The 24563-nt window shown below is 45.0% G+C and overlaps 1 protein-coding gene across 4 annotated transcripts; it reads left to right on the top strand.

The window, feature by feature from the left end:
* The first annotated feature begins 342 nt into the window (after positions 1–342).
* Positions 343–24419, top strand: KCNJ15 (potassium inwardly rectifying channel subfamily J member 15). Of its 4 annotated transcripts, XM_040055689.2 has the most exons (3): positions 385–441; positions 585–668; positions 22280–24413. In XM_040055689.2, exon 3 carries the CDS (start codon positions 22296–22298, stop codon positions 23424–23426), a length of 1131 nt encoding a protein of 376 aa, XP_039911623.1. In that variant the 5' UTR covers positions 385–441; positions 585–668; positions 22280–22295; the 3' UTR covers positions 23427–24413. The 4 variants fall into 4 exon arrangements, with proteins under 4 accessions (XP_058275328.1, XP_039911623.1, XP_039911624.1 ...); XM_058419345.1 differs by lacking the exon at positions 585–668 and having other exon boundaries at positions 343–441; XM_040055690.2 differs by lacking the exons at positions 385–441; positions 585–668 and adding an exon at positions 18167–18303 and having other exon boundaries at positions 22280–24419.
* Positions 24420–24563: the final 144 nt, after the last annotated feature.

Here is a 24563-nt window from a genome sequence, read left to right as displayed (position 1 = left end):
CAGAGGAGTTTCAATCTCCCTTTTGCCCACAGGAAAGGGGTGATCAATAACGCTGACCTTTTTTTTTTTTTTTTTTTTTTTTTTAAATCCTTCTTCCTCTTTTCTTAGCATTATACAACCACTCACAACATTATTTATTTAGGAAATAAGGCCTTTCAGGGACTTTGATCAGGCTGGCTGAAGTTTCTTCAAAGATTAACTGACTTCTTCAGAAGTAAATCAGTTTCCTCCGAGGCAGGTATTTGCTTACCACGTAACAGGGTGTTGAGAGCTGTGCAGTTATAAAGTTTGCTGGGCTCAGCTGTAGATTTCCTTAACACACACTGCTGACATCACTGTGTCTCCTCTCGGACTCTTTTTCTTTTTTTTCTTTTTTTTTTTTTCCCTCTCTTTCTCCCTCCCTCCCTCTCCTCCCTCCCTCTCTCCAGTTTCTTTATTCAGGTAATTCCAACTCAGGCTTATTTCAACTTGTTTTTCACTGACATCGAGGGAAGGGAAACTCTCTGAGGGGTTTGTTTTGTGCTGGATTTTTTAATTTTTTTTTTTTTTTTTTTTTTTTATTGCACATATGCTTTATTGAAAAGCCGCCCAACCTTCTATAAAAAAGATTGTTTGACTTGTCATGACGATAACATCTAGTAAGGAATCTGAACATTGCTCTTTTTCAGGTAAGAGGTATTTGTCAAAAATCCATACATGCTTAGCAGTGCTTTGGGAGCTGTGTGGAACTGGAAGCTAAGGAGTAGGTGCTTTTCCTAATTTTTTTTTTTTTTCCTATATTCTGCTACTTTAAGGATTTAGAAACTGCGTGTGAAAGAAAAAAATGTTTGTAAAATCATGCCTTTTTCTGGATTTTGACATAGAGGCAGTTCAGCAATTAAGCAAAAACTGTCACGGTTTGGTCTTTCCACTGATGTAAAGCACTGAATGTGGGGTTTGTAATGCATGGGGCTGAGATTTTTATATGCTGGGGAGGGGGACAGATGCTGAACCTATCTTTGTCACTGTTTGCCTGCCAGGGATTATTTTTTTTCCTGTAGAAATCCAGAGTGCTGTTTAGAGTGTTGGAATCAGAACTTTCAGCCAGCTCTTGCTCTTTTTCTTCAGTGCAGAAATCAGTTTTCATTGGCATGGTGGGAAAACCTGCCTGGAACTTGATCCTGTCCCTGTTACCTTTGTGTATAAGGAAAATGTCAGTTTTCTGTGGAAGGTGTAAAGAGTGTAAACACGTCTGAGTTGGAGAACTTCGGGCATTGTCTTCCAACTTTTGCCTGTGTCTTCACACAACTTGTTTACGGCAGCTCTGGCTTTTCCTCATAATCCCAATCGAAGCCCGTGCTGCAAATCCCCCTCTACTTTTCTACTGCCTCTCCCTTTTTGTTTTCACACTGGAATCATGCTGCAGTGAGAGGTACAGATGAATTCTCTTTTTCTCCATGAGGTGCTGCTTGTGTAGAGGAACACAGCTGGCTTTCCTTTGTGAACCAGCACTTTTTAACTAACCTTGTTCCCTCCCATATTGTATTTAGAGGCATTTCCAGGGTCTTTCTGGTCACAGTGCCTGTGTATTTACCTACCAAGGCTGTGTTTTCTTGTGATTTTTGTTCTTTTTTAATTGAGGGGGTAGGAGAAGATTAGCTGCTAAAGAAATGTCTTCTTTTTTTCCCTGGCTGTAAAATGTCACAATGCTCTCTGCACTCCCTAATAACCAGCTAACAGGAGGGAGGAAGCGAGCCTGGAGTGTAACACGGTGCTGGTTGTGCAGTACAAACTGGCATCACGTTTATAAAGCAGAGTTGTAGACCAGACCAAAAACTTCCCCAGGAATTTCGTCCCAGTAAATGAGGCATGGCCTAGAGACAAAAACAGCAGCAGATGACTTGGGCTTCAGTCTTCCAACGTACATACAATAATTCTGTCTGTTACTTTTTATAGAATTTCAAATGAAAACAAGTAGTTCTTTTTTTAATCCTGGCTCCTCAGGCAATGGAGCAAACAAGCCATTAGCCCACAGCCCTGATTGCAGCTGAATTTTTTATTGATTTATCCAGATTTCATTAAAACAATCTGGAATATTATTTCTGCCTCCTGTGCTGTTTCCCCCTCCTCAGACACACACAAGTCCACAGAGGCAGGCTGTGTTCTTTGGGAACAGGTGGAGACCAAGGCTGGGAAGCACCAAGAAAAACAGAAATGTTGCTGTTTTACATGCTGAACCTCAGAGCATTTTGAAATAAAATTTGGATCACTTCTCTTCAAGGAAAAAAACAAGGCAGGTTTTGGGGTGATGCCTTCGTGTTTTGTTTGCTTGATGGGCGGAAAAGGCTTCAGCTTTAGAGGCACCTTATATGTGTATGAAAATTACAAAATTTACTGATTATTGTATGAAACAGTTAAAATCAGCTTTGTCAATTGACTAGGAAGGAATTTGCTAAACGCCAAATATCTGAAAGCTGAGCTGTCCTTAACCCCTTGGGATGAGAGAATGACTCGAGCGAGTTGTTACAGGCTTGAGCATCATTTCTGCATTCAGTGTGTCTGGATGTGCTTGTTAATATGGCAAAGAGCTTGGGTGCTAATATGGCAAAGAGCTTGGTGCTATTATGGCAAAGGCTTTGGTGGTAATATGGCAAAGGGCATGGTGTTTATATGGTAAAGGGCTTGGAGTTAATATGGCAAAGGGCTTCGTGTTAACATGACAGTCAGCTTGCTGTTAATATGGCAAAGGGCTTGGTGTTAACATGGTAAGGAACTTGATCTTAATATGGTAAAGAGCTGGGTGTTAATATGGCAAAGAACTTGATGGTAAAGTGGCAACGAACTTGATGGTAAAGTGGCAAAGGGCATGGATTTAATATGGGAAAGGGCTTGGATTTAATGGGGCAAAGAGCTTGGTGTTAGTATGGTAAAGAACTTGATGTTAATATGGGAAAGGGCTTGAATTTAATATGGGAAAGAGCTTGGTGTTAATATGGAAAAGGGCTCGGTGTTAATATGGTAAAGAACTTGATGTTAACATGGTAAAGAACGTGATCTTAATATGGTAAAGGGCTTTGATTTTATATGGTAAAGAGCTGGGTGTTAATATGGCAAAGAACTTGATGGTAAAGTGGCAAAGGGCATGGATTTAATATGGGAAAGGGCTTGGATTTAATGGGGCAAAGAGCTTGGTGTTAATATGGTAAAGAACTTGATCTTAATATGGTAAAGGGCTTTGATTTGACATGGTAAAGAGCTTAGTGTTTATATGGTAAAGGGCTTGGAGTTAATATGGCAAAGGGCTTTGTGTTAACATGACAATCAGCTTGGTGTTAATATAGCAAATGGATTGGTGTTAATATGGTAAAGAACTTGATCTTAATATGGTAAAGGGCTTGGATTTAATACGGTAAAGAGCTGGGTGTTAATATGGCAAAGAACTTGATGTTAATATGGCAAGGAGCTTGGTGGTAATATGGCAAAGGGCATGGATTTAATATGGGAAAGGGCTTGGATTTAATAGGGCAAAGAGCTTGGTGTTAATATGGCAAACACCTTGGTGTTCATATGGTAAAAGGCTTGGTGTTAATATGGTAAAGAACTTGATGTTAAAATAGCTTTGTGTTAATATGGCAAAGAACTTGATGTTAACATGGTAAAGGGCTTGGTGGTAATATGGAAAAGAACTTGGTGGTAATATGGAAAAGAACTTGGTGGTAGTACAGCAAAGAATTGTGGTGGTAATAGGGTAAAGAATTTGGTGTTAATATGGAAAAAAAAAAATTGGCAGAAATCATGTGCATGTTCCTGGAGTCAGCAGGGAAAACACAGCTCCCAAGGACTGGCTGTGCATGACATGAAAGCTCCTGCTCACTCTCTGCCTGTCTGTGCTGAGTGGTGCCAAATGCTCCTGGATCCATCACAAACCAGAGCATCTCTGCCCCCTCCTAGGAGCAGGAAACTGTCCTGTATGGCCAGTGCAGGAAATGGTGTGGCCAGCACACACCTCACACCCTGAGGTTCACAGCAAGGCAGAGGTCATGGTCAGGCAGAAAGGCAACAAGATGTGACAGGAGTGAAGCTTTAGGTATTGTCACCCCTCACTGGACAAATATTGCTTGGACATGAAGAGGGATTTTTGGGATAACACCTCTGCAGTTCTTTACACCAGCTGGGGAGAAAAGTGTTTGGCAAATTTCATCTTCCAGCAGAGCCTTCTGCAAACCTTCTGCTGCCCCTGGTGAAAGTAAAGTGCTGGGACAAGGGTTGGTTTTAAAATATGAACAATTTAAAATAATATTTGGTTCTTTTCTGGTTGGTTTTTCTCATGGAGATCCTCAGCTGGATTTGTCTGTGCTCAGAGAGCCACCTTGTCTTTGTCATGACTCAAAAATCATAAAGTAAAATAAATTTTGACTGGGACAATAGATGAGAATAATTTAACCTCCATTGTTTTAATTGAGGGGTTTCTCTGTTGGTTCAATCTGGTTTCACATCATGAACTTTTCCTTATCTAAAATTAGCACTTTTGTGCTGAGAATATGTGGTAAAAATGGTTATCTGTTCAATATATCACCATAATCTGTAGGCAAGGAAAATATATAGCAAAGCACCTACTTAGGTGACTTTAAAAGATGCATTCTTACCATGAACTGATGAAGAGAAAAGGGTAAAATATATCATGAACAAAATTTCCCCTCTTCCTCTCTAGAATTGTGCAACTTGACAAAAACTTATAATAAAAATATATATAAATAAAATAAAATAAAATAATCAGGATAAGTAGGATAAAATAGAGGCTTGCATTTTGACCAGTAAATAAGTTTTCCCAGTTAAATTATTTTAATTTAATTTTTAATTCCCCAAGGGAAATGGGAACCAGAAAAATGTTTTTGTGATTTTCTGAGCTTGCCTATGAGATTTCCCCAAAGTGTCCCCTTGTTTTCTGCTCCTTAATGATCCACTCCAAGCTGCCCACCCTGGAAACTTCCATGCCAGCTGTTCTTTCCTGAACCCTTCCAGCCTCTCAGCCATGCAAACATTTTCATTCTCAGACAAGGCCAAAAGTGTATCAGCACCTGGGAGGAGGTGTTGGAGTTGCAATCCTGATTCTTTTCCTTATGCAAATGGCAAAACTTTCTCAGAAAAATAGGATGAAAACCAGGAAACCTTTAGAGGCAATGCTTTATTTTAGCCCCGCATTGAGTTTGGTTGACTGGCACAATTAGTGGCACTTGGTAGTTGATCTCTGGACTGTTCCCAGCTCAGTGTTTTTAGATTAAAACTCCTTTTTCCCTAAGAATAGGCAGAAAATGAATTGTTGTAAGGGAGTCTGTTGGGGTTCGTGCCCCTTGAAGTACTTTCCTACTCTGTTCTGTAGTTGCAGTCCAAAAAATCCTAAAAAATTATCCAAAGAAACTCCAAACCATCACCAAAAAAAAAAAAAAAAAAAAGCACAGAGACTTAAAAATATCATTTTGAAACAAAAATGGATAAAATTTAACTATATTTTTGAACAAAAATGTACTTCTTTTCTTGTCAGCATAAAATGTCCAAAGTGTGACTTGATCATCACCCAAAATAATACTTATTGGTAATAAATCTCTCTCTCTGCCCTTTTTTAAGGTCTCAGACTGGGAACATAAAATTTTATTTTAAGAAAATTTTTTTGGTGTTTTTTTTTTTTTTTTTTTTTTTTTTTTTTTTTTTTTTGTGGTTTTTTTTTTTTGGTGCAGAAATGCAAAAAGACACATTTCAGTGAGGCAACTCCAGTGATTTATCCTCCTAATGTACCTCAGTGTGGGGTTCTTCCTTTGCAGGTGTGTTTTTGGTTGATAAACAGCGAAAATGTTTGAGAGGACACCATGCCTTTAAATGCTTGTTTAAATCTTATAAATAATGATTTTATCATCAAGGAAAAGGCTTTGCCTGTGATTGCTTTGCAATCACAAGAAATACAGAGAAGTAGAAGAAATTTTTTAAGCACCCAAGACGTCACATAAAGACTGAAAATGTCTTAGAAATCAATAATAACCCTTCTGTTCTCACAAGAAACTTTGATTTAAGCACTTTTCTACAACAGCTGAAATATTTAGAGTGAAATCTGAAAAAAAAAAAAAAAAAAAAAAAGAAAGAAAGAAAAGAAAGCTGGAAGACCGACCAGATTCTCATTCCCAGCCTCAAACAAAATGAAACAGTGGACAAGAATTTGCTGAGTTCTTAAAACCCCAGGTGCTGTTAACAGAAATTGCTCCTGATCTTCAGCTTGGCTCAGCTCGAGGCAGCACACGCCACCAAATAATTCTGGTTTTGCTTTTTGCTCTTTGTCAGCTGATCACTGTCTCCCATCTTGCCAAAAGAATGGCAGGAGAACCACGGTGGAAAGCAGAGGAGGGTTTGAAATCACACCGTGAAAAGGAGAACCTTTGAAAGAAGGAGCAGTGACAGAGGGTGTAGGATGCAGGTTCTTCATATTTTAGAGTTGCACAGATGAAAACATTGGGGGTGCTGGTGACAGGAGCTGGATACGAACCCAGGGGTGCCCACGGGGGAAAGGAGGAGAGGAAATGGCCTCAAATCGCACCAGGGCAGGCTCAGGGTGGAGATTGGGACAGAAAATTTCCCTGGCAGAGTGCTCAGGCCTTGGGCTGAGCTGCCCAGGGAGGTTTGCAGTCACTGTCTGTGGCAGTGCTCAGGAGCAGTCTGGATGTGGCCCCTGGGGACAGGGTTTGGGTGATGCTGGTGGCACTGGGGTGGCACTGGATGATTCTGGAGGGTTCATCCCACCTTTGTGGTTCTGGGATTCTGTGATCACGGATGAGGGAGCCTTTTAAACCTTTAGGCTTGGTGAATCCATATTTTAGTCAGTTGTGACACTTTCTGTGTTGACAGGGAAAACCAAGCCGACCTGTGACAGGGAATGTCAGGGGCAAGAACCTTTAAAATAGAGCAGACATATCCTACACCTTATTTTATATTCCTAGATGGGTTTTTTTAAAATACAAGAGCCTTGTTTATAATCTCCAGTGCGTAATTTGCAGTTTTTCCAACAACTGACCATGTGTGTGATGGACAGGGCACATCATGGTGTGTAATCTCACCTGGGATTCCACACAGCACAGCATTTCCCGTGGGATTTCGCCTGTGTAGAGAGTGGTTTCGAAACCCCAGTCCAAGTATAGTAAGCAAGAGGTTTACTCCCATGTTCCCTCAGTTCAAGTATGCAAATCGTTTCTCGAAGGCTCCTAGTTCTTTCTGTTACCATAGGTCGATTTTTGGTTAATAAATTTTAATATTCCTGATCATTCTCCCTTATTGGACCCTTCCCTCAGACCCCAGCTTAACTCCTGCCCACACCAGGATGTATAAATATCCCTGTCTGACCCCGACCCCTGCTTTTTGCCCCTTGTTCCTGCCTTGTTGCAGTTCACTCCAAATACAGTGTACACCTTCTTGTTTGTTATTTTTGCATTATTAAAACTCCTTTTTGGACAGCTGGAACAAGGCTGCCTCTCTCTATCGATTCACCACGGGGCAGAGTCCTGAGGAAACTCAAAGGGGTCCGATGGTCCAAGCTTGGACCCTCTGGTAGTCTCACACCTGAGAGGTTTCAGCAGCACAACTCAGACTGAGCTGTATTTATTTAGGATATTCCAACTCAGAATACACACCTGTACCAGGTAATTAACGTGTGTCATTCTCATCCTTCCAGGAGGAGAGGGGCACCTTCACATGCACTGGGAGAGTTGATTTTCACGGAATAAATAAACCTGGCAGCTTTCAAAAGCTCCGGCCTTGCCATAGAGGTGTGAGGAAAAGACAATTTTAGCTGTCTAAAAGTTGAAGGTCTGGTCTCAGGTCATCAGGCACTGCAGGGAGATGGGCTCATCCATCCCTCAAGGTATCCCAGGTTCCCATCCTGGGAAAAATGCGTTCTTCCAAGGAAATCGTTTGCTTATTATCCATGCTGATGCTGAACATAGCCTACAGTCAGAACAAATTATTTCTCACAGCCCAGCAGGTCCTCAACACACTTTGCAGTCGGATGAACAAAGAGGGAAACTTTGGATCTCCTGTAAATTATTTCAGATCTAACAGTGGGGGACACACAGGAGGAGCTCTGTAGGTGAACACAACGATGGGGGAGAAGTCTGTGGAAGCTGTACCTCAAAACGGGTGGATTTTCTGGATATGGGGAAGAGGGCAATTTTATTTATGTCACATGGGATGCTGTTGTGGAATGGGAGAAATCTAAACCAGGAAAGGAGCAAAAAAACCCCCAGGGATTGATTTGAGGACAAAGAGGAAAGAGATGCCAACAAAGGGCAGAAGAAAGCAGAGCTATGGGGATCAGGGCAGCAGCTGTGGAAAGGTCAGGCTGTGACCCTTAGGGGTATAAGGAAGTGAAAGATGCGTTTGAATTAATGAAGGAGAAATTAAAATGGCCAAAATGGCAGAAAAGAAATAAGATTTCTTATTAATCCCAGATTTTTTTGAGTGATGAGAAGAGAGATGAGAAGGACTGTGAGCAGGAGGAGCATTAGGAAGTGTTAATTAATGAACTGAAACTCTGGACTGGAAGAAAAGGCGGATTTTGGAGATGCTGTGGCACCACACTGCCTGCAGACCACAAGTCTGAGCTGGGCAGCAAGTGGAGCAAGGGAACAGCTTTCCAGAAAGAGTTTTGACTTTGGGAAAGGCTGGGTTTGACAGGGTGTCACCAGAACAGTGAATGGGGGAGTTTTCTGCTTTGCCACTGAGCTTAACCCCATCTGAAACCTGCTGAAATCTGAGATATTCACAGCCCTGATCAGCTGCTCTTTTGCCACCTCTTATCTTCAGCACTTACCTACAAAACATGAATTCTGTTCAGACAGCACTGAAATAGAATATAATCAGCACTAAAAAGCACAGAAAGGTCTACCAGTTACACGTTTCCCTTCAAGTGTGTTTTCCAATGAGAATGGAGGCTTTATTAAATATTACAGGAAAAGTACAGAGGGTTAGAGATCAAAAAGGTTGATTTTTCCACTGGAAGAACGATCTCTTGTGGGAGATGCAGTTGATTTCCTCATTCCCCAGTTATTCTTTGTGCCTAGGCTGAATTTCCATCGATGCATCGAGCCTCGTTACAAGGCGACAGAAAAATAATTGGGGAACAGCGGTATTTTTTGTTCTCATAAATCAGGCAGCTTGGAAAACATCAAAGCGCTTCCTGAAACCCATGGCATCTGTAAAACTCACAGAAAAACAAGGTAGAGGAGCCGCTAAGCGTTGCAGGGTTTTTAAAAATAAGTTTGCGGTGTCCTGAGCGCAGTCGGAAAAAATTCTCGGCGGAGCAGGAACAATGTTCTATTCAGCCCGATGACTCCAGTGATCAAAGCTGGACCTTCCCGAGCTCTCCCAACTGTAAAAGATTGCAGGAGCCTTGGAGATGACATGGGGATCATAAAGGAGCAGCCATAAAGATAAGGGATGTGTAAATAAACCAGCAGAACAGGCTCCTTTGAGGGTAAAGGAAACGCAGGGGCTTTGAAAAGCGGCGTGAGATTTTTTTTTTTTTTTTTTTTCCCCCTCTTGTTTTGGGCACATTATCACTGCTTTTATGGAGGTTCCTAAGGAATTGTGAGGAAAAGAAAAATGAGGAGGGAGTTGTGGCTGCGTTCCCAGATCCCAACAAGCAGGACAGGCTGCGTCCCTCCAAGTGTCACTTGTCACCAAACCAGCCCATGTGGTCCTTACAGTAGGCTGAGGCTTTTCAGCCAGGAGTCTTATGGACTGAAAATGCAGGTTTAGATGAAAAAACCCTCGATTTTGAAAAGTGAAAAAAACTGTATTTTGACTTTGTGGAGGCGAGATGTCACAATCTGTCACTCCGAGGAATGTTTTGTTCCTCACCTGATTTAAATGAGACACACACACATTTCTGTGTAAACTGCAAGAAGAAAGGTCTAGTTTTGGTTTGAACAAATGGACAGAATGACCTTTTTATGTTTTGTTGTTTTGTTTTTCTATTTTGCCAGAAAAGTTAAAACTTTTTTTTCTTTTTTTCTTTTTTTTTTTTAATTTTGTTCTGCTATTTCTGGTTTGGCGAGAAAATCCAAAAACATTGATGTGCACCAGTACTTTCATGCTATTTCCTCCCTTTCTGAAGCCACAGTCTCTGCAGCAGACTGAGGGGTCTGTGTCATGGAAATTGGCAGGGATAAAGCAATTTGGGAAAGCAAGGAGGAAAACAAAGATTCTTTTCCCTCTGATTCCTTGGGAGTTTATCTGGAAGACACACAGAGAGGGGCTGTGTAACCTCCCAGTCAAGGAACTCAGGAAACAGCTTCTTCTTCTTCTTAAAAAAAATCTATTTTTTTGCAATTTTTGCAGATACATGAGTGACAATAAGCTCCTGTACAGTGTTAGCATGTTGCTGATGGAAAGGATAAATAATTAACCCGGCCTGTTTTAATTTCCATCACTTAAGAGTGAAGGGATACAAACCAGCCCACGTCTTTAAACCCATGCGCTAATTTCATCTTGGCTTGGCAGGTGAACAGAGGCTTTGGAAATTATGTTGCAACAAGCTCCGTGAAAACAGGGAGCTCTGTAAGTCAGAGAGGATTTATTAATGCCTTCCCTGAGAGGAGGAAATCAAGAGAGACCAGAGAATCCCCATGGAGGCAGAGAAATGGAAAAGGCTTTGGATGGAGCTTGTTGGTCCACCACCTTTCCCCAAGTTCAAATTCAGCCTGGACAGGGTTTGGAGCAACCTGGGACAGTGGAAGGTGTCCCATGGCAGAGGGTTGGAACTGGATGATCTTCAAGGTCCCTTCCCACCCAAATCATTCTGGGATTCCCTGAATTTGCTGGTAGCCCAAAATACCCCGTTAAAGGGGGCTGAAGCCATTTCCGCTTGAAACTCCCCAACGTTTCTTGCCATTAATCTTTGATATTCTCTCAGTCCCCACCTAAAATGTCAGAACATTCAGGAGGGTTAAGTACTTCATTTGAGCAGAATGGAGTTTTACCAACCAGCAGCTACTTTTTCTTCACATTTATTTTTTAAATCTCCTTGGCACTCCACAGTTCCAGCTTGAAGTCCCAAGCAAGTGCTGGGGCTCAGAACCCTGTAAACCTTAGGAACAAAGCATTCCCATGGACAAAGACTGAGGTTCTTTTCTATTTCTGCTCTGAAAGCACAGGTATAGCTAAATTCCTCTTTCTCCTCTGCGTGGTTCTCCCCTTAAAAATGTGCAGGAGTGGAAAAAAGGGCATTTTTCCACTCATTGCAAGGAGAGTAGGGAAGCTTGGCACACGAGTGAGCTATGTACTGGAATTTGGGTGGGTCTAGGAAAAAGCACAGACTTCAGTGGAAAATATATATGGGTGTGTGTATGTGTATGTGTGAGCAAAAAACCTTTCTAAACCTTATATTAACCACATCCATGGATTGGTCAGGAACAAAAAAGAACCAAAGAAACCACCCAAACAAAACAAAATAAATGAGAAAGCTTTCCCAAAACAAAACTTTTGGGCAGTGCTGAGGATAAGGAACCCTACACCAATGGGGAAGTGTCACTGATATCTTTAATTTTTTGCCTGACCACCCCAGGGAGGCAGGTGGAAGGCCCTGGTTTGTACAGCAGCCCAGAATTTTAATGGTTTAGAGGACCCCCATGACCACTTCTGTCCCCTCTGGGAGCTGGTGAGGGGCAGCAGGGTTGGGACAGGAGTGGGGACAGGAGTGGGGACAGGGATGAGGATGGGGACAGGGTGTGTGAGCCCCAGGAAACCTCTGGGAGGTGTTTTAGCAAAGGGCTTTGCTCTGAGACCACAGCCCCAGGTGGTGGTTCCTGGTCCTTGTGGACGTGTCCAAGACTGGACATTTGAGGAAATTACTTTATTTCAAGATCTAGAGATTTTATTAAGGGTAAAAATGGCCCAAAGGGGGATGTGTGTGAAATAAGATGCATCCACCAAAGACTTTAGATAAAGCAAAATCTCCCACATCAGTGTTTTAGGTTTGCAGCTGATTGTGCTTTACAGAACTGGGAATCACAGAATCCCAAAATCTTCTGGGTTGGAAGGTTCCCACAAGGACTCCATCAAACCCAATTTTTAAGGGAATGATCCATCCAGGGATTGAACCCCCAACCTTGGTGTTTTTAGCACCAGACTCTAACCAGCTGGGCTCACACTCCATGGAATGATATTTTAAATAGTAGGAATACACCTCTGACTTCTGTGTAAGTGCACATGAATGTTTGCCCATGAAATATCACATCCTGAATCTATTGGACGCCATCAAATTTTCTTTCCAGCACTTAAAAATGTTTGAGTTTTGTTTAGGTGAAGTAGCTTCCAAACACTTGTTTGAGATGAGGCAGAGCTTTCTCTCCATTTATCAGACCTGGACAATTAAGGGAGATGGGTTCTTTATGGAATTTGAAATCTTTGTAGCAGAGAGAAATGTGGTAGGAATGAACATTTTTGAAGATGTTGTGCCCCTCAAAGAGAATATTGCTCACAATTGCTGTAATTCACTGTAAAGTAATTAATTTTCAAAAAATAAGTCATTTATATGTGCCAGTAGCATCATCTGTGCTTTGACTAGGAGAGAAAGACATCCAGTGCAAAAATAATTTAGGTTTGGGCGAGGGAAGTGGGTACTTTGTCTCACAGGCTGCATTTTGTCAGCATGAGAGAAGAGTCTCTTTTTGAAAACATTTTCCACAGAGTGAACTTGTTCACACAGGCAGGGCAATTCTTCATAGCCAAATATCTTCCTGAGACAATCAGCTTGCAACAAGTTTTAAGATGAAACCCTGACAGACCCATCCTTCTTTCTTGGAAATGTGCTTTGTAGGGTGGCAAACATCACTCCAAATCCACTGCTGTCTCCTGGCCATGCAGAGATGACAAAAATTTGGATTATTTAGCGGGTTACTCTGCATTTATCATTGCTCTGCCTACATGAAGCAGCACAAATCAGCAACAGCAAACAGGTTAAAAGGATCCAGGAATTCTTTTAAAGGAAAATTTTACTCCAGTAACAGTATCCACCTTCCTGCTTGGTCAAGGTGTGCTGTTTCCCCAGTTAGATTTGATTTTGTCCACATTAGGAACAGATGAAAAAAGGGTTACCTGTATATAGACCTTTAAATAAAATTATTTTTTTCTCTTACCAGCTTTGTGGCCTTTTGCACCCTACGGTTACTTTCAATACTATTGAGGCTTTTAGATATTTAAAAGGCACAGGAATTTTAATATTTTTTGATGGAAAAATCTTTTCCTAGCCTGACGTTTCGGTGTTGAGATTTAGTGGCTGGACAGAGATGGAAAATTCTGAGCAGGTTTATCTCTGCGGAGTGTGCGCGCACAATATTTTTGGGGTACTCACTGGGTGTTAAAGCAGTTCCTCATGAGCTCGTGGCGTGGGCTAAAGGAGGGCTGTGACTTACTGGAAATGTGATTTATAGGGGAGAAAGCAGAGCAAAAACTCTCCCCCAGCGCCCTGCAGGGAGCCTCACCCCCGTGGCCACACCTCCACACGGCTCTGAGAGAGCCCCGGTGCGCAGTGACTAATTAAAAACAAACCCCAACTTGACTGGGACGCAGCGCAACGAGCTGGCACAACAAATTGTAATTAAAAAGAGAGCTGACGAGCCCCAGGATGTGCTCCTTCCCTTGCAGGGTTGGGGTGCAGGTAGGAGATGATGCTGGAACCTGGACCTGGCATCCGATGTTGGGTTTGGGGCGCCGGGGGACCTGTCGTGAAAAAAAATAAAGAGGGGCAAAAAGCATTGTCAATTGTTTGCTTTAACTGGTCTGAAATGCCCCAATGCTGTCTGATAAATCTTTCCTGTTCCAGCTGGGAGTCAGGGAGAAGCAGCAGCCCTGGGGAAAGCAGCCTGCAGCTGTTTTATCCAAATTTTTGAACCACCAGCAAAGCGCTAACTTTCCTCCCCGCCATGACTTGGCACGCTGCTCTTCATTTTCAACCACCTGCTGGCAACTGAAATTAAAAATCTAGAGGAAGTGTCTGTTTGGGGGTTTGCTTGCTCGTTTGTTTTTAAACAAAACCACATTTTTATTAGGCCAAGAAATGAATTTGGAGGAGAAAGGCAAACAAACAAGAGAAGAAAGCAGAGCAGCTTTCTGTTCCACTAACCCCTCTTCAGCTCCAAAACAGATGCAGCAAATTTCAAACCAGCTGCACACTGGCAGATGACTTGCTCTGAGTTTGAGTTCATTACTCTTATTACTGTTATCCAAGGTGATGAATTGATGAATGAGTACTGGGAAGGTTAAAAACAAGGTGCTGTCCTTTATCTGCTGTGGAAGAAGATAAAGCAGGGACACAGCCTGTGGTGAGCAGGGAGTGACAGTCACAGCAAGATTATCATGGGATCATGGGGTCGTGGGATCATGGGATCATGGAATGGTTTGGGTTGGAAGGAACCCTAAAACCATCTCATTTCAAGCTCCCACCATCCCAGGCTGCTCCAAGCCCCAGTGTCCAACCTGGCCTTGGGCACTGCCAGGGATCCAGGGGCAGCCACAGCTGCTCTGGGAATTCTATTCCAGGACCTGCCCACCCTCCCAGGGAACCATTCCTGCCCCAAATCCCATCCAGCCCTGCACTCCTTCAGCTCAAGGCCATTCCCCCTTGTCCTGTCACGCTCTGTCCTTGTGGAAAGTCTCTCTCCAGCCCCCTTTAGGAACTGAAAGGCTCCTGTAGGGTTTCCCTTACAGCAATCCTTTGTTCTCCTGCTGACCTGGGATGGGATTCCCTTCCCCTTGGACTTTTTCCAACATAACCTCAGCAGTAAATGGCTTCAGATGAATTATTTTCTATCTCGTTGCCACCCTGTGACCAGAATACTGAGAGGGAGCACAGACAGCCCCCCCTCATTTGGGTACAAAACCACGAAACTCTTGGCACGTGAGCTCCTGCAGGTGGATTTCTGCCAGGTGATTTACACCAGGCAGTATCCAGATGGGCAGAAATCAAGGGAAAACATGCCTTTGGGGCAAACAACTCACCCACCTTGAGCCCCAGCCCTGGAATCAAACAAAAAAAGGCAGCATCAGCCTCTCTGGGTGCCTTTCCCCTGAGAGCCGTGCCCTGGAGAGGTGGCCTGTCCCCTCTCTGGGATGGGGAGGGCAGCAGGAGCTGTGTGAAATCACTCTCCCAGCAGCCAGAGCAGCTGGCTGGCCGAGGGCCCGTTCCCCAGAAAAGGAATTAAGTACTTAGGAAGGACTTAGGTAGGCCTGAGTTGACTAAGTGAAAAGCTATTTTGCAGAAAAATCCCTGCCCAGCTCCTGTTTCGTGCTGGAATGTGTACAGGTGTCTTCATCCCTGACCCTCACCCTGCTGGATGCCCAGGAGCTCTGCGTTCAGGCACGCCACAAAAACACCACATGGATTAATTGATCTTGTGTCTAGGCAGGAGGAGCCAAAAAATGAGGCATTCCTTGGCTTGTGTTCAATCCTCTCCCAACATATCCCCTGCTCTCCTTCTCCGCCTCCCTCCTGCATTGCGAAGCTCCTCAAACCCTGTGGCTGCTGCCGCTTGTGTCCCCAAATCTGACCCTTGGAGGTGAAGGTGAGGCTCCTCCTTGAGTCTGAGGCTCTGTTCCCACATTTCTGATTGATAAGGGACTGGGAAGATGGGGAGGGGAGACCTTGCACTAAACGAAGCTTTGCAAAGTTTGAAACCGCTCAAAACAGAGTTGCTGCTGCCTGTGGCAGGGGCTTGGAATGAGGTGACCCTCAAGGTCCCTTCCAACTCAAACCCTTCCATGATTCCCTGGTTTTCTGACATGATGGAGAGGTCAGGAATAGGTGGTGTGAAGCCACAGGGAGATTTCTGCTGAACATAAAGTGTTATGCACTCATCTACACTCTTCTCTAGGGTGAGGAGAGGCACCCTTGGTTTGGATGTTTTGATTTGATTTGATTTGATTTGAGGGACACAAAATGAAATGAGGCAATGCAGGATAATGAGTGACACCCTTGTGGTAAAGAGAAATATCTCCAGGGAGGAAGAATGACAGGATTTAGCTGTTGGAAGTCCCCAGGGTCATCCCGGAAGGGCATGAAACTCTGGCAGTGACTGCAAAACAGGACAACAGTTGGCTTTGAACTCCCTGAAAGTTTAGTCCTGGCTTTATATTGGCTGCAAAGCTCGGTTGGGATAGGACATCACTCCTGTTCTGTCCCAGCTTGATTCCCTCTCTGTGCTGAGATGTTTGATGTCCCCACAGCAGCTGAGGTGTAACTGAAAGTGGAAGTGCAGGGTAGGAGCTCGATGAGCAAAATGCAACAATAAATGTCCCTTTCAGCCTTGCAGAGCAGCTCTGGCACCCAACTTCCCAGAAACAGAGAGGGCAAGATCCCAGGAGTCTGTCCAGACTTGTCTGTGCAGAAAGAGCCAGGGATGGTTTGCACAGCAAGAATGAGGAAAGGGTTTGTGGGTGGGAAGAGCATCACAGCACGGGCAGGTTCTAAATGCTTAACTGCTCTCCCAGTGTTTGAAAAGACTTTGGAGCAACAGTGTGCCAGCCAGGGAGGCTTTCTGAAGTATTTTGTACTGCCCTGCTGAGGAAAAGCCATTCATGGAAAAAAAAAAAAATAAAAAAAAACATTTCAGGTTTCTGGGGAACTTTTCCCTTTTTATTTTTTTTTCCCCCAGCTGTGCATAAACCATATTGCTGAGCACAAAAAGGAGAGTTTCGTGATGTGAGCAGTTAATTCATTTCTTCCTGGAGGAACACTTTGGTGCACTTGAAGGATGTGCATGGCCAAGCCCCCTGCTCGTCCCCAGAGCCCAGGGCAGAGGCTGGAGGGCAGGATTTTTTGGAAGGCTGGATGCTCACTTGCAGAGAGTTAACTGCTCACACCCTTGCAGGATGTGCTTTTTCTCCCCTTGGAGGCCTGATCCAGAGGCTTGGGAATCGCTGGGAGCTTCTCCATGAATTTCAATAAGCTTTGAGTCATCTTTTGCCTCCGTTTTACTTTCTAGCTTCTATTTTTTCACATCAGTGTAATTCCAAAGGCTCCTCGGTGTAAAACCGTAACTACTGCAAAGCCTTGCACCCTGACCTGGGGAACAACAACATTCCTGGACAAATCTCCCTCAGAAGCAACACCCATGAGACTTCTCCAGTTCAATTCATCTTCCATGCCCAGCAAGCAGCAGCCTCGGAGAGGCTGATGGATTTGGGGATTTTGCTTCCTTACCACTTCTCTGTGAATTGTTGTTGCCCTGGCCCTGTTCTGGGTGATGTAAAACCCATCTCTGGCTTGACCATTGCGCCCTTGATCCCTCCCTGAGCTGGCCCAGGATGTATCCCTGCTTTCACCTGCTCCTGGAACCCAGACTGGAGAGAGTGACCACTGCCAGGGCTACCCTGTGCTGATGGGTGGCTCCAGCTGGTTTGGGAGCTGATTTTGACTTGAGGCTGCATTTAGGGTTCCCTTGCCTCAGTCTCTTTGTGATAAAACCCAAAAATGTCTAAGTTTATCTTTTCAAGCTTGCCTGTCACCGCTCCCTAGCGGGTCCTAGCACTGAAGGGCTCTTTTTGGGGCCAAGGGGAGCAGTGTCCAGCTGTGTGGCTGTGCCAGAGGCAAAGCACCCCTTTCTCAGCCTCTCCTTCCCCCCCTCCTTCCTCTCCTGCTCCTCTCGAGTTCCATAACTCAGCCACCGAGGAGGATTTTGCCGGCTGACGGTCGTACAGCCCAACCTGCCGCGCAGCCCAGAGGGAGGAGGATGTTCATGCTACGCAGAGCACTGAGAATTCAGGAGGCACTTTTGTAACCTACTGAACCACATCAGACCTAGGAAAGATCTGAAGATTATGCAGCCCTCCTCAATGTTTTCTTTCCTCACCCCGGGCTTTTCATTTCTTTTCTCGGTGCCAAGCCCGCTAATGTTTTTTTTTCTGTTGTTGTTTCTTTTTTTTTTTTTTTTTTTTTTGGCTGGTTGAAAAAACAGCTCAAGTTCTGCCCCCGTATCGGAGTGGCAGCGAAGCATGCGTGAGGATTTGCTCCAGTGGCAAAGCCATATCTGACTGGGGAGGGAGGGAAAAAAAAAGGGAAAACAGCTGAGGCCCTTCGAACAAGTCATGCTCCTGTGTGCTTTTAATCGCTCGTGCCTGCCAAGAGAGATCTTGCACAAGCAAAGCTGGCTCCATGCGAGAGGAACGTTTTTGCGTGTGTGCGAGCTGGCTCCCTGAGAATGCGCTCCCTGGAAGCAGCGGCGATGTGCTGCTTAGATCCCTGCCTGCTGGAATGACCTTAATGTCAAGGTGTTCATGCTTGGTGGTTTGGTACGTAGCTCCGTGTCCTGTCGACTTTGTCTGCGCTGAACTTCCATCTGCTCTGAGGGGGAGTCTCCTTTTGGCTGCTCCAGAAGGGCTGGTGAGGAAAGGAGGTAATTCAGAGGGCATTAGAGCGCCAGATAAACCTGGAGCAATTTCATTTTCTTCCCTCTTGAAGTATGTTTCCTTTAACTCGGCTTCAGCTCAGTTTTATTTGCAGCTCCACTTTGATTTACGGCAATAAAAAGTGATTTATCAGTGTAAAATCTGTGAGGGAACAGACAGAAGGAGTTCCTTTAATTAAAAAAAAAAAAAAAAAAAGGTATATTGCTCTTATTATTTAAGCTTGTTTGCTCAGATTAACTTACTGTGGTAGATGTGCTTTGTGATTTACAGCAAGCATGAACCAAACAAACCAAAGTGTTTTGGCTGAGGTGCTGGGGTTGATTGTCAGGGCAGAGAGTGTGAGGCGCCTCTCTAAGATGGGAAATAGCGATGCAGGTGCTATAATGTTTTTTTTTTTGCACACACACCCACAAATAATCCATTTTGGGATATTATAGTGGTCACTTCACTCAGGAAGCAGTGGGGAAGTGGGGGCAGGAGAGGATCTTCATCTGAAGCCCCCCTTTTTCTTTTTTCTTTTCTTTTTTCTACTGATGGTTCCATCAGTTTCTTGCCCCTAGTGATTTGATAAGGGAGGGCAGCAGAGGCAGCGTGACAGATCCTCTCTTCCCATGCCAGTGTGGCAGAGAAGGGAAGTATTTCTGCAGGGAAAGGAAACCAAGAGGAATTTCCCGGGGGAGGAAAAGAGCACTGGAGGAATTCAGGATCACACAGGAAAGAATGATGTGAGAGAGAAAAAAAAAAAAAAAAAAAATAGGAAGCAAATCAACACAAAAAATACCCTGCCACCAAAAAAAGCACCAGAAATTGGCTGGGATCCATTTCAGGAAGTGACTGTGAAGCTGAGTAACTTTGTCACAAATCAAGGGAGGACGCAGAAGATGATGGGGGAACTCTGAAAAAGCCTCTTTCACCTATGGCAGACTCCAAAATTTCCCACTCTGCCACATGTGGGGATCAACATCACACATGGGGAGATGGAGAGTGAGAAACAACCTTGGCTGTGAGTCTGGAGTGTGCCAGACTCGTCCAGGGCTGCACCAAAACTTCACTGCTCAGCTTAAAACATGAAATTTTACAGCTGCCCCTCTCTCTGTTGGTGCAGCCCAGGGAGGAGACTGTGCCTTGACACTTCCTTCCTACCTCCCATCTTTTTGGGGGAGCTCTTCTGCCACGGCGTTTTGGTGTCGTACCTGTGGTCCTTTAGCAGGTCTGGAGATGTGGGAGGCTGAACTTCCAGGATTCTTTTCATTTGGGGTTCTTGGACAGGGAACGACCAGGGCAGAGCAGAGGGAGGGCAAGGACTCTCACCAGGCCCTTGGGAGGGATGAATCTTTTCCTTCCCTGGAAGGGTGGGCAGGCCCTGGAATAGAATTCCCAGAGAAGCTGTGGCTGCCCCTGGATCCCTGGCAGTGCCCAAGGCCAGGTCGGACGTTGGGGCTTGGAGCAGCCTGGAACAGTGGAAGGTGTCCCTGCCATGGCAGGGGTGGCTCTGGATGGGCTTTAAGTTCCGTTCCAACCCAAACCACTCCATGATTCTATCACTTGTTATTCCCACTGCATCCCACACACATTCACCCACCCCTGCTGCAGGATCCAGGGTCTCCTGGGCATGGCAGAGCCATGGTGAGTGTGGAGAGCTGAGTGTCCTTGGGCCATCGCTGACCCTGGACAGGTACCCTGACCTTCAGACACCCCGGGAGCCCTGCCCCTGCAGCCCAAACCCACCAGCTGGAGATCCAGGGAGGGAAGGTGGAGCCTTGGCTGTCCCCATCCCTGTGATCTCCAGCGGAGGAGGAGCTGTCAGCCCTGGGAATTGCTCCCAGGAGCAGACATCCAGGTAGGCTGAGCAAGGGGGTGGGATGGGGACATGCCACCAACACTGGAGCAGAGATCCCAGCTGTCTCCTGGCACAGCATTTCGTGCCAGGGAAACTGCAATGTGCGGCTAAAGGCTGAGGGGAAGCGTGCTTGAGAGGGAGAGGTGTGCTGATTTCGGAGCAGAGTTTTGTTTTAAATCCCTGTCCTGTCCAGGGAGAGGCTTGGTGTGGGGAATGGAGCCTCTTCCCTGAGGAACATGCCTGAAAGGTTCCCCATTAGAGGCTGCACACATTTATCTCCCCCTGGCAGGGGTGCTGGGCTTTGGGTGGGCCTGAGGAGCAGTTGCATGTACAGTGCTTCCCAGCCCTACCCCTCCCAGCCCCCACATTTCCTCCCGTTGTTCTTTTTCAGATCACTTGAAGGTTTTTTCCTGTTTATTATCCGGACGTGCTGCGCTCTCTGTGTTGATTTGACTGTCACATAAGGAATCTCCTACTGGGATCGTGGATGCGCTCCTTTTCTTTTGTAAATGTGGATCTGTGGCAATGGTTCATGGCTGTGGAAGAGAAATGTTGGTGATTAAACCAAAACTGGAAAGGGCTACAGTTGTTAATGGGGCTAAGTTTAATTACCCTTTCCCAGAAAACCTGCGACAGTGTGATGAGTACAGTCACAAACAGAAATTCTCCTTAATTGACATAACAGGAAAGGTACTTCAGTGAGCAATTATGCTGATGTCCTGGGCTGGCACATGTGTGTCCTACAAATATATCTCGTACTTCCTGCAAAATTCTTTTAAGTAGCTATAAGGAAGACATTATTTTTTTTTTTTCTTTTAATTTTTTTTTTTCCAGCAGTTGGCGAAAACTAATCACTGACTTGGAGGCCCTTTTTGAGGAAAACAATGGGACAAAACAATGCCTTTTTTGTGAGACCTGCCAAAGCACAAAGGATGCATGGGATGTTTTTTTTCTTTGTTGCTTTTGTCAGCAGGAAGTTTTGTTGTTGGGAACGACTATAACATGCACTGTCCTTGCTCTACGTAATCTCTGCCTGGTCCTGCGAGCCGGGTCCCGTTCCCTGCCTCTTCCAGCTGGCACGGGCAGGGCTCTGCCTCACCCGGGCGGCTCTGCCCAGCCCTGGGTGCCCGCACTCTCCCTCTCCATCCGGACTGATGCCCAGTAAACAAATCCAGGAGTCGGGTGCTCCAATGATTGCTGGGGTTGAGCAGGTCAGGGCCCACGTTTAGAATGCTGACTTTGTGAATTATTTCCTTTTTAAATTTTTTTTTTTTAATTTTTTTTTTTTTCTTCCTCAGACGGCTTAAAATGTGGGTGTGCTGTCCAGTGAGGGCAGATTCAGAGCGTTGCACCCAGGTGTAAATATTCCAGACCTCGCCTTTGATGTGCTCAGGTCTGCTTTGTTTCCCTCTTGGTTAGTTGTAGGTCCGTCACAAAGAGCCAGATCCGACTGAGTAAGTCACTTGTGGAAGTTAATTGTTCCCAGTGAAAGCTGGTCTGGCTCATTCTGCCTCCGTCGCAGGAAGGGACAGAGGTGGTGAGCTGGATCTGCGTTCTGAACCCAGCGACTTTAATTCTGATCAGATGTCTCTCTTCAGGGCATTAAAGAAAACCTGCTCACTAATCAAAAAGAGCCTCTTCTCTAGACAAACGTAAGGAAAAAAATAAATATATATATATTTAATGCCTTTTACAGAAATAAAGTACTGATATAAAATTTCAGCTTTGACAAATTTCTTTTGCAGGCTATCATTAAAAAGAAGCCTACTTCTGTGTACTTGGCAGGCACCAGAATCAAAGAATGATTTTTTTTCCCCCCCCCGGGGCGGGGGAAAAAAAAAAATCAAATAATTTGTAATGTCAGATACTGAACAGTGGTAACTTTATATCCCAGCTGTTTTTATTCACTGCTGCTGTGTTTAGATTGTGTTTGTGCTTCTCTCCACCAACATTTTCACGTGCTCCTCAAAGTCTGCTCCGGCTCCATTGGGTAACGGCTTTGCTTCCTTCTCTCCTCAGGTCTGAAGCGGTGAGGATGGAGCCCACGAGGATCAACATGTCCCGCGTGCCCCTGGTCGGGGCAGGCATCGACGGCGCCATGCTCAAGGCACACAAACCCCGCGTGATGTCCAAGAGCGGCCACAGCAACGTCAGGATAGACAAGGTGGATGGCATTTACCTGCTCTACCTGCAGGACCTCTGGACCACGGTCATAGACATGAAGTGGAGGTACAAACTCACCCTGTTTGCTGCTACTTTCGTCATGACCTGGTTCCTCTTCGGGGTGATCTACTACGCCATCGCTTTCCTCCACGGGGACTTGGAGATGAACAAGTTCTCCCCGAAGCGGGAGCCGTGCGTGAAGAACGTGGATTCCCTGACTGGGGCGTTCCTCTTCTCCCTGGAGTCCCAGACAACTATTGGCTATGGATTTCGTTTCATCACCGAGGAGTGTCCCCACGCCATCTTCTTGCTCGTGGCGCAGCTGGTCATCACCACCCTGATTGAGATCTTCATCACGGGGACCTTCCTGGCCAAGATCGCCAGGCCGAAAAAAAGGGCAGAAACGATCAAATTCAGCCACTGTGCTGTCATCACCAAACACAACGGGGAGCTTTGCCTGGTGATCAGAGTGGCCAACATGAGGAAGAGCCTCCTGATACAGTGCCAGCTCTCTGGGAAGCTTCTTCAGACCTACGAAACCAAAGAAGGGGAGAGGATTCTGCTGAACCAAGCCAGCGTCAAATTCAACGTTGACTCCTCTTCGGAGAGCCCGTTTCTCATTTTGCCTTTAACCTTCTACCACATTTTGGATGAAAGCAGCCCCCTGAGAGACCTCACGCCTCAGAACCTCAAGGAGAAGGACTTTGAGCTTGTGGTGCTCCTGAATGCCACGGTGGAGTCCACCAGTGCTGTTTGCCAGAGCAGGACTTCCTACATCCCCGAGGAGATCCACTGGGGCTACGAGTTCGTGCCTGTGGTTTCCCTCTCTCCAAATGGAAAGTACGTGGCGGATTTCAGCCAGTTCGAGAAGATCAGGAGGAGCACAGATTCCACTTTTTACAGTGTGGACTCTGAAAAGCAAAAGCTGGAGGAGAAATACAGGCAGGAGGACCAAAGAGAGAGGGAACTGAGAACAATGTTGTTACAGCAGAGTAATGTTTGATGGGATGGACAAACTGTTCTGAATAATCCTTTTTCTGCAAACTGAAAAAAACCCCAAAACAACCCATACCTTCTGTGCTGTATGTCTGCTGTGAAACCAGAAGTGAAGTCCTTTTCAGGATTATTTCGTTTTCAGTCCTATTTCAGCAAATAGCCTTGGTGTACAGTAAATCTACCCCTTTGGCTGAGTTGGTAATCAAGTATTTTGTAATTAGGCAGGGTTTCTTTGTTCCGTGACTTAGCAAAACTGGGTTTGTGTTAAACCTGTGCCTTATGCCACTCCTGAAAGCAAACACGCCGCTTTCCGTTTGGAAAGCGAAACTGGATGCGCTGTGCTGATTCCCTCCAATATTTATTTGACGTGGTTTTACTGTGAACATGCAGGGACAGCACACAGCACTGCTAGAGGGAAAAGTGCTGCTTTGAAATGCTTATCTTTAAAAGGCATATTCTCGTTCCAGGGATCACCTGTGTGGGGATTCCTGGCGCTGAAAGTAAGTTGATTGAAGAGACAGATGGTTGGATGTAGGAAGAGCTTCAGGGAGGGGTTAAACTCTTGAAATCTCCAAGGAGGGTGACAGAGCAGTGCTGGGTGATGGGAAGAGAACTCTCTCTCTGTCTCCGCTCCTCAGAGCTTTGTTTTGTGATTGTTTTAGGATCACTCACTTTTTTTTTTAACCTTGCTAATGCCTGATTTATATCCGATAGCAAAATGGGGAGGTGAGGGCAAGACACACACAGGAATCACAACAGTAATCAACTAAGGTTATGGCTGGCTTTGAGACACCTGGTTTTTTATCCAATGTAAATAGTTTGTAACAGCAGCATAACAATACAATTCTACAGATTGCTTGCTTTGCTCCAGACTGTATTTAATTTTGGTTAAAAAGAAAGCCGTGTAATGTCTGCAGACCATATTTACTTTTTTTTCTGGCAGCCGTGAAGGACAAGCATTCCTTTCATCCAAATCAATTTTGGTCCTGCTAAAACCATTCCATTAATAAATGAATTTAATTTGAGCAGTTCCTGATCTCTTTGTGGCATGGGGGAGAGGGTGAAGGACCTTGGAGATGTGGAAAGGTCCCAGTGCTTGAAGGAGGCATTTGGCTCTGGCACAGAGCTCTGGGAATTCTGCAGC

This window comes from Hirundo rustica, chromosome 2 (assembly GCF_015227805.2).
Source record: "Hirundo rustica isolate bHirRus1 chromosome 2, bHirRus1.pri.v3, whole genome shotgun sequence".
NCBI classification, from domain to species: Eukaryota; Metazoa; Chordata; class Aves; order Passeriformes; family Hirundinidae; genus Hirundo; species Hirundo rustica.
The sequence above is the reverse complement of the archived record's forward strand: the minus strand, read 5'-3'. Positions and strand labels throughout refer to the sequence as shown.

Coding starts and splice junctions, on each gene's coding strand:
- KCNJ15 (XM_040055690.2), top strand. CDS start 18,167: ATGCGAGAGGAACGTTTTTGCGTGTGTGCGAGCTGGCTCCCTGAGAAT. Junction 18,304..22,279: donor TGTTCATGCTTGGTGGTTTG/GTACGTAGCTCC, acceptor TTCTCTCCTCAG/GTCTGAAGCGGTGAGGATGG.